The 10,503-nt window shown below is 28.3% G+C and overlaps 2 protein-coding genes across 3 annotated transcripts in view; one reads left to right on the forward strand and one right to left on the reverse strand.

Moving 5' to 3' along the window:
• Positions 1-10,503, reverse strand: part of Ror (tyrosine-protein kinase transmembrane receptor Ror) — a 344,042-nt gene that overhangs the window by 223,688 nt on the left and 109,851 nt on the right. The window lies entirely within an intron of this gene.
• LOC105663066 (uncharacterized) overlaps positions 535-10,503 on the forward strand; it is a 39,037-nt gene continuing 29,068 nt past the window's right edge. The window contains exon 1 of the mRNA XM_076540004.1: positions 535-1,685. Coding sequence (XP_076396119.1) covers positions 1,532-1,685 — 154 coding nt within the window. The 5' untranslated portion in view covers positions 535-1,531. The remainder of the gene's footprint in view (positions 1,686-10,503) is intronic.

Genomic DNA, 10,503 nt, shown 5'->3' on the forward strand with positions numbered 1-10,503 from the left:
ATTTATTAAAATTTAAACACAGTCATTGAAGTTTAAAGAAGTTCATTAAAATTTAAACACAATCATTGAAGTTTAAAGAAGTTCATTAAAATTTAAACATAATCATTGAAGTGTAAAGAAAGTTATTAAAATTTAAACACAGTTAATGAAGTTTAACGAAATTTATTAAAATTTATGTACAGTTAATTAAGTTCATCAAAATTTAAATAAAATGAAGAATTTTGAAAGTATTTATTGAAACTTAAATAAAGTTAATGAAGTTCAAAGAAATTTATCAAAATTTGAACAAAACTGAAAAAGTTCAAAGAAAATCAAAATTGAAAGAAATCTGAAGAATTTTAAAAAAGTAATTTGAAAGAAAATTGAAAGGAATTTCAAGAATTTTAGAAAAGTAATTTTAAAGAAAATTTGAGGAATTATCATAAGTTTGAAGAACAAATTAACTTTGCAGAAATTGAAAAAATTTATGAAAATTCAAAGACTTAGAAATTCAAAAAAATTTGAATTTAGAGAAATCTGATAAATTTCAAGTTTAAACAATTTTGAAGCAGTTTGAAGAAACATAAAAAAATGCAAAAAATGTTAAACTAATTTAAAATGTAAAATGTAAAGTAACAACTCCATAAGTAATTTCTGACTGTGACAAAAACTTCAAATTTTCTTCTCAATTAATTCATTCCCATTAATCTACAAACCCTCCAAAATAAATATTATAAATACACAATTCGATTAAAAATTACCAAAAGTAATATTCTTACTTTAAACAGTAGTTACTTCTGAAATATTACTTTTGCAATGAACAAACATTAGTTAATTTTATTATTGTTCTCTGTAAAATATTTTAGTGAACATCAAGAACAGTGGATTTAAGTTGATCAGTAATAAATGTTATACGAATTCAAATTGACAGTAACATTATTTTACTTTTGCAATAAACAAATGGTTTAATCATCGATCGACGTGAAACGTCAGTGAACTTGAAGAACAGTGAATTTAAGTGGATCAGTAATAAATGTTATGCGAATTTAAATTGTTCAGTAATAAATGTTATACGAATTTAAATTGACCAGTAATAAATGTTATACGAATTTAAATTGACAATAATATTATTTCGCTTTTGAAATAAACAAACGCTTCAATCATCGATCGACGTGAAACGTCAGTGAACTTGAAGAACAGTGAATTTAAGTGAATCAGTAATAAATGTTATGCGAATTTAAATTGTTCAGTAATAAATGTTATACGAATTTAAATTGACCAGTAATAAATATTACACGAATTTAAATTGATCACTAATAAATGTTATATAAATTGAAACAGAAAATAATATAATTGTTCTCTGTGAAATAAATAAACGATAAAATTATCGATCGACGTGAAACGTCAGTGAACTTGAAGAAGCGACTTTAAATTGATATTTCGTGGCATGTCACAAATATGTGATCACGCGTATCGAACATTGTTATTCGAGTGGATGATATAGATGTGAAGTGTGCTTTCGTGTTCGTGGTGACATAGTAAATTGATAAAAATGATGGCGGGTGCTGGAATGTTGAGAGCCAGACGCAGAGACGTCAGTGTGAAACCGAACAGGAAACTCGACCGGAAGTCGTCGAGGGGGATGATCTACGAGAACGAGGAGCTCAGATTGAGGACAATTCATATCAACGCTGAAGTGGAACAAGGTAAATAGTTTCACGATATCTTTTAGCAAACAGGAATTCTATCGAAATATCGGCTGTTTTAAAAGTAGGGTACAATTTAATAAATTTTTTTAAATATTTTTTGTACTTGATTTTCTTGAAGATCATATTTGAATGAAAGTTTTAAAATTGAAGAAATAAAAATTGATAAATTGGAAATTGAAAAAGTGGGAAGTATTAAAGTAGAATTTGAACAATTTTTTTTAATTAAATAATTGAACTATTCACAACATGAAACAGAGAATAATTGAACTATTGAAAAATGTTGAACAATTGAACAATGTTGAACATTTGAACAATGTTGAACACTTGAACAATGTTGAACACTTGAACAATGTTGAACAATTGAACTGTTAAATAAATGAACAATTGAACCGATGAACAACTGAACTGTTCAACAGCAGAACAATGTTGAACAATTGAACTGTTAAAGAAATAAACAATTGAACTGATGAACAACTGAACTGTTGAACAGCAGAACAATTGAAGAATTGAACTGTTAAATAATTGAAGAATTGAACTGATGGACAACTGAACTGTTGAACTGTTAAATAATTGAAGAATTGAACTGATGGACAACTGAACTGTTGAACTGTTAAATAATTGAAGAATTGAACTGATGGACAACTGAACTGTTGAACTGTTAAATAATTGAAGAATTGAACTTATGGACAACTGAACTGTTGAACAGCAGAATAATTGAAGAATTGATTTGTTGAACTATTGAATTGACACTTGTACTGTTGAACAATTGAACTATTGAGAAACTGAACAATTGAACTGTTGAACAGTTGAATAATTAAGAAATTGAACAATTGAACAATTGAACTATTGAACTATTGAACAATTGAACAATTGAACTATTGAACAATTGAACTGTTGAACAGTTGAATAATTAAGAAATTGTACAATAGTACAACGAGTAATTGAACAATTAAACAATTGGAAAATGGAAATAGTGAAAAGTTGAGAAATTGAAAAACTGATAAGTTGGAAATTGAAAATTGAAAACTGAAAATTAAAAAATTGAAGAGTAATTGAAAAACCAAGGAATCGAAGAACTGCAGAATTGAACAATTGAAAAATGGGAGAATTGAAAAATTGAAAAATTGAAAAATTGAAAAATTGAAAAATTGAAAAATTGAAAATTGAAAAATTGAAAAATTGAAAAATTGAGAAATTGAGAAATTGAAATATTGAAAAATTGAACGATATACCAATTTAAATTTTCAGAAATTCAGAAGTGTGAAAACTCAGAAAGTCGAGAATTGTATAATTCTAAAATCGGTAAACTTGCTTACTATGAAATAGTAACAGTGAACTTACTATCCATTCTACAATAACAATTAATTTACATACTATTATATACTAAAATTAAATTACATAATTCCCATATTACATTAGTATCAAATTTCGTCCAACTACTCCAAAGAAGAGAAAGTTCGACAAGCGAAATCGCCTAGGGAATTCTCTCGATCAACCGTGGTAAACCTGCCGCGTATCAGTGTCTTCTTCCCGCCAGAAATAGACGCCGGTATTCACTAGGTTCGTGCGTCGAATCCGCAGCAAACTATTTTCGAAACTTGGCCAAATTTTCCGTTCGACCGGCATCTGTCGAGGTTCCAGCAGTTCCATCTCTCGAACGCGACTTCTCCAACTTCATTGGTTAACTCGTGCTGATCGATATCAAACGAAAAATCCCTAGTTCCTCCGAGCCGGTAGCCGTTCATCGAACACGTCGCGTTAACGCGATCTTAAAACCGAAGAGAAAATAAACTCTCGGTAATAAAGGAACAGTGAAACGTTTTAAAATAGTTTCGACAAAATGAAGGCCGAATTGACACTTTTCACGAATTGATACTACAGATGGTGAGTTTCGATAATTTTTGTACAGCGAAAAACGTTCGAACGGAATTCGGAAATGATTTATGGTAGGAATGTTCTGCTTTTTATGGGTGTGCGAGTTTCCGGTATTGTGTACACGTTTTTGATTGAAATACGTTCGCGCAGGAAATAAGAATTATGTAAGCAATATTCGCGGCGCTTTTTGGAGCGTGGGGGAGATATTTGGAAACATAAAAATGATGGTTTGGATAGCATGCACGGGTGTATGATATATATTCTCTTATAAATAGAGAATGATCGCGGGAGAATGTTCTGAGAATTCATATGTTGAACATTAGACCGAATAGAAAATTATGTCATTTGCAGTTGAATAGTTATTTAAGGATTTAGAGATTTATAATATTATAAAGTTATAATATTATTAATTCACAATGTCACTAATTCACAATATTATAAACTTGCAATGCTACTAATTCACAATACTAGAAATTCACAATTTTGCAAATTTACAGGGTTGCCAGTCAACAATGTTACTAATTCACGATGTTGCAAATTTACAACGTTACTAATTTACAATGTCACTAATTCACAATATTATAAATTTGCAACGTTACTATTTCACAATAGTACAAATTGGCAATGTTGCAAATTTGTAAGGTTATAAATTCACAATGTTGTAAATCCATAATGTTACAAGATCACAATATCATAAATTAAAATGTTGCAAATTTAGAATCTTACAAATCCACAATGTTGTAAATTTATAATATTGCAAATTTACAATATTACAAAATCACATTGTTATAAATCTACAATGTTGCAAAGATCGAGATAATTGAAAAATTGATATAATTAAAATAATCGAAATGATTGCACAAAATGCAATAACTGAAAAGAATGGTAAAGAATTGCAAAGAGCTGCAAAGAGTTGCAAAGAATTGCACAGAATTACAGAGAACTGCAGAGAATTGCATAGAATTGAAAAGAATTGCAAGGAATGGCAAAGAATTGCAAGGAATGGCAAAGAATTGAATGGAATTGAAAGGAATTGAAAAAATTGAAAAGAATTGAAAAGAATTGACCAGAATTGAAAAGAATTGAAAAGAATTGAAAAGAATTGAAAAGAATTGAAAAGAATTGAAAATTGAAGAAATAAAATATTTCAAAAATATAACTTCCAAGCTTAAAAATTCAGAAACTCGAATATTAAAAAATATGAAAACTTGAACATTAAGAAATGAAGAAGATTACATACAACACGAATGTGCAGTTACCGGAATTGAAATAATCGGAAGTATCATAAAAACGTACACTCATTGTTTTCCGATCGTAGAAATCTCGAAAGGTCAGCGTTTCCCTGAAAATTTCGTTAACCCGCCGAGCCAAGAAAAGCTTTGTTTTGGCAACAATTCCCGCCCACAGATCATTTCCTTTCCGAAAAGCTCTGAAACATCCAGATGTCGTTTCTAGACGGTTCCTCAAAGAGCCGGAGGAAATGTGTTCCGAATATCAAAACATGTTTCAACGCCAATTGAAATGTTGACGTTACGCAACACTTATTAAACCGTTACAAAATGGTAGAAAAACAAACTTGAAATTACTCTTTTGTGAAACTTTGCCATTCATTTTCATTGGGAAATCAATTTATTGTTGAAATTCTAATGAAATTTAAACACTCGCTGTTTTTTCGATGTTGGTTCATTAAGATAATATTACTTTTTAATAATAAAATTAATTATTGCTATTTTTTGATATTACTTAACTTGATATTAGGATTGATTATTATTATTTCTTTGTGTATTATTTGATTTAATATTAGTGCTAATTAGTATCAAGTTTTGGTATGAATTTAATACTAATATTAATTAATACTAATAGATTTTAATTGGTATTGGAAAATAATATTAATTTGTTAATTTTGGAAAATTATTATTGGATATTAAGGAAAAATAAATTTTTTTATTGCACAAGTTGCTGCTTTCAACTTTTGAAGTTTGAACTTTGGTTAGGGTTTTATAATAACTAATTTTCTGTCATTTAATTAATTATATTAACTCTTTATAATTCATTTGATTACTCAAATTGAAATAAGTAAATGTCAATAATTAATAAGACAAAAAGATATAATATGAGATAATTAATAAGATAAAAAGATATAATATAAGAAAATTAATAAAATAATAAAATATAATATAAGAAAATTAATAAAATAAAGAGATATAATATAAGAAAATTAATAAAATAAAAAGATATAATATAAGATAATTAATAGAATAATAAAGTATAATAATGATTAATAAAATAACAAGATCATTGAATTTTATTATTCATGAAATTACAAAATGCATTCATTGCAACATTCTCTCTCAATAACTTCCTTCTCATCCATTTCGAACTCACCATTACTTATTACCATGTTTATATTCTACTTCAAAGTCTAAATCTGCAACTAATCTGAATTATTACTTCGTAATAAATATTTAAGTGCACTTTTAACATCTGGTTACTTTCAATAACAATTAATCTGGCATAGAAATCTATTCAAGTAGATTTAGAGTGCACACTCTGTTGCAGTATGCTTGTTTTCTCGTCTGAAATTATTATCGACGTATGCTGTTATTTAATCACATTCTAGCATACATATACTCTTGTAGATACTCTTGTAGATCAGTAATGTAGAAATGAAGTGAGTGAAGATGATTTCTTGGGTGCTGGTGTGAGATGGGGTGAGCAAGAATGGAGTGGAGCTTTAAAAGGTTCAATTTTTTAAATATGCAATTTTGTGGATTTGTAAAGTTGATTGCAAAAATTACAGTAATTGAAGAGAATTGAACAGAATTGAAAAGAATTGAAAGGAATTGAAAGGAATTGAAAAGAACTGAAAAGAACTGAAAAGAATTGAAAAGAATTGAAAAGAATTGAAAAATTGAAAGGAATTGAAAAGAATTGAAAAGAATTGAAAAGAATTAGAGACAGGAATTTGATAAATTAGAAAATTGATAATTTGGAAATATCATAGCTTGGAAATATGTTAATTTGGAAATTTGATCATTTAGAAAATTGACGATTTAAAAAATTGATAATTTGAAAAATTGATCATTTAGAAAATTGACGATTTAAAAAATTGATAATTTGCAAAATTGATAATTTAGAAATTTGATAATTTAAAATGTTAATAACTTAGAAATTTGATAATTTAAAAAGTTGATAACTTAGAAATTTGATAATTTAAAAATTTAGATACTTGAAAATCTAGAGATTTGAGGATTTAAAGATTTGGAGCTACAGACACTTAGAAATCTAAAGATTCACTTTATGTGTACCTAAAAAATGAAAAATATCTAAAAATATATATTAAAAACAAAAAAGTATTTGCATGTTCCAATTTTTACAAAAGACCACATATCACATTAAGATTTGTTCAAAAACTTTTTATGTTATATTTTCCTAAAATCATTTTAGCAAAATCTCCCTAAAAAAATTAAACTTTTATTGACTAATACTCAACATGATATCACTGTTCGCATATTTAAATTTGTTTTTAACCGATCAAATTTATATTCAATCTGCTCCACTATTTGTTTCCACAAAAATGCAAGGAAAGGTGTATATCGTTCAATCTTTGTATTCTCAATGATCTCACCGTCAGAGGTAATCGCTTATTTTTCAATTCGGAAGATATGAAAGAATATTCAGAAGTTTCGCAAATTCTAAAGATATCGCTAGTATGAAACATACATATGAATACTTCTTTCAAAACAACTCATATCGAGGACAATTCTTCGAAGTATTATTCAAAGAATAATAACAGTTAACAGAATACAGAGAGATGAAAGCTGACGCAAAATTCGTAGAGAGATTGTGAGAAATATTTACGTTAGTCGAAGATATTTAAGTAGGGTCGTATGTGTTTTTGCAACTGCACTTCCGTTTGTTTGGATTGTTAAGCAGTTTTAATAATCTTGTTTTAATGACTCATGTAATGATGAAGATGGTACTTGATGCTAGTAACATTTTAAGGGTGTTTGGGAGTTATGAGGACGATTTTTATTTGATCATTTAATGAATGATTAATTTCAGATAAGTAGAGATAGGGTGTAGTCGAATAAGGGGTAATATACTATAATAGAATTATCAAATTTTGTAATTTGTAAATTTGCAAATTTGTAAATTTGTAAATTTGTAAATTTGTAAATTTGTAAATTTGTAAATGTTCTATTTTCTAAATTGTCAAAGTACTAAGTTATCAATTTTTGTAAATTGTAAAACTTACAAATTATCAATTTTCTAAATTAATAGAATTATAAATGATCAAATTTCTAAATTATCAAATTTTTAAATTATTAAATTTCTAAATTATCAAATTTCTAAATCATTAAATATCTAAATTATCAAATTGCTAAATTATTAAATTTTTAAGTTATCAAATTTCTAAATTATCAATTTTCCAAATTATCAAATTTTTAAATTATTAAATTTCTAAATTATCAATTTTCCAAATTATCTAATTTCTAAGTTATCAAATTGCAAAATTATTAAATTTTTAAGTTACAAAATTTCTAAATCATCAAATTTCTAAATTACCAAATTTCTAAATTAGTAGACTTATAAATGATCAAATTTCTAAATTATCAATTTTCTAAACTAGTAGACTTATAAATGATCAAATTTCTAAATTAGTAGACTTATAAATGATCAAATTTCTAAATTATCAATTTTCTAAACTAGTAGACTTATAAATGATCAAATTTCTAAATTTCTAAATATCTAAATTTCTCAATTTCTAAATTTCTAAATTTCTAAATTTCTAAATTTCTAAATTTCTAAATTTCTAAATTTCTAAATTTCTAAATTTCTAAATTTCTAAATTTCTAAATTTCTAAATTTCTAAATTTCTAAATTTCTAAATTTCCAAATCCCTAATTCTCCAAATTTCCAAATCCCTAAAACTCCAAATTTCCAAATCTCTAAATTTTCAAATCTCCAAATCTCCATATCTCCATATTTCCAAATTTCCAAGTCTCCAAATGTCCAAATCCCCAAATCCCCCAATGTCTACACGTATATTCCCAAATTCCACACTCCCGAATTTCTACTCACCCCATCTTCCTTGACACAAAATTTTAATATTTCCCATTATACTACTACAATTTTTATCTACCTTTCTTTCCTTCTCTTTTCCTTCACCCCTCTATCCTCACATTAACCAACCCTCTCCACTTAAGAATCACTAAAAATACAATATTTTCTTATCACGTATTTCCATGCTCCTCCGCAATCTCCCCCAAAAATCAACCCCCAACAACAAAAACAATAATTTTCAAATCCAAACGACAATCTTCCTAACCTCAAAACCCACCTAAATCCCCTCCCCCAAAAACTCCCGTTCTCCTACAAAAACAATCTCCTGAAAACAATGACTAACGTCCAGAAGAAAGCTGACGCACAAACAAGACGTTTCACCAAGCAGAAATATGAAGAGGAAAAATGTTGAACGTTTAATTTTAAATTGCAAATGTTCTGGATGCTCTCGATGCTATTTCTACCTGTATCGATCTCTCAATTTCGATGGGGCCTGTTTTCCCGCGTCACACGAAAGCCAGACGCCCCGTGCGTCACTCCGGCTTATTTTCAGGCGCTTTTCAAGACGCTTGACAGATTACGGTGAACCGCGACGAAGACACGCGTTTCTAATCAACGGATTTGTCAGCGATCTCTGAACGCCATCATTTTTCATTTCTCCTTCTGTGTGTATTCTCTGACACCGGCGTAGTAAAGCGTGTGTTGCGCCATCGCTGTTTTCTTCCTTCATGAAACTTGAAACTCACGATCAGTCGTTGCACTCGACATTCTTTTTTTATCTACTAATACCGGCGCTGTGGATGCTTGAGGAATTTTTAAAACGTCTTTCGAAATCGACTAAGAATTTTTAACGATACACTCTCGTTATATTGCCATGATACATCTGACTGTAATCGGTACATCTCACGTAATAACGGGTACTCTTATTGACAAGGTGAAAATTCTTCTTTGATTCTTGAGGAGATTTTGGAGACTTCTTTGGGTTTTAATTTGGATGTCTAGGGATGTTTTGGTCTGTGAAATTGGATATCTAGGGTGATTTCTAGGGCGATGTTCTTGTATTGATTTTCTAGGGTGATATTAGGGTGATAGTGTGATATGATAATTGACTATGAATTTGAGAATCTAGGGATTTTATGGATTTGAGAACATGGGAGTCTATGAGAATCTAGGGATATGACAGTGAATGGAGTGGAAACTCTAGGGAAATGAGAGTTTGTGAATTTAGAAATCTAGGGATATCAGAGTCAATGGGTTTGAGAATCTTGGGATATAAGAGTTTCTGAATTTAGAAATCTAGGGATATTGTAGTCAAATAATTTGAGATTCTAGGGATATAAGAATTAATGGATTTAAGAATCTAGGGATATTGTAGTAAAATAATTAAAAATTCTAGTGATATGAGAATTAATAGATTTGAGAAACTAGGGATATTAGAGTTTATGAATTTGAGAATCTAGGGATATTGTAGTCAAGTAATTTGAGATTCTAGGGATATAAGAATTAATGGATTTAAGAATCTAGGGATATTGTAGTAAAATAATTAAAAATTCTAGGAATATGGGAATTAATAGATTTGAGAATCTAGGGATATGAGAGTCTGTGAATTTGAGAATCTAGGGATATTGTAGTCAAGTAATTTGAGATTCTAGGGATATAAGAATTAATGGATTTAAGAATCTAGGGATATTGTAGTAAAATAATGAAAAATTCTAGGGATATGAGAATTTATAGATTTGAGAATTTAGGGACATGAGAGTCTGTGAATCTGAGAATCTAGGGATATATGAGTCAATGAATTTTAGAATCTAGGGATATGAGAATCTATAAATGTCACTATCTAGGGATATGAGAATCTATAAATTTCACTATC

Source organism: Megachile rotundata, chromosome 15 (assembly GCF_050947335.1).
Source record: "Megachile rotundata isolate GNS110a chromosome 15, iyMegRotu1, whole genome shotgun sequence".
Taxonomy (NCBI): Eukaryota; Metazoa; Arthropoda; class Insecta; order Hymenoptera; family Megachilidae; genus Megachile; species Megachile rotundata.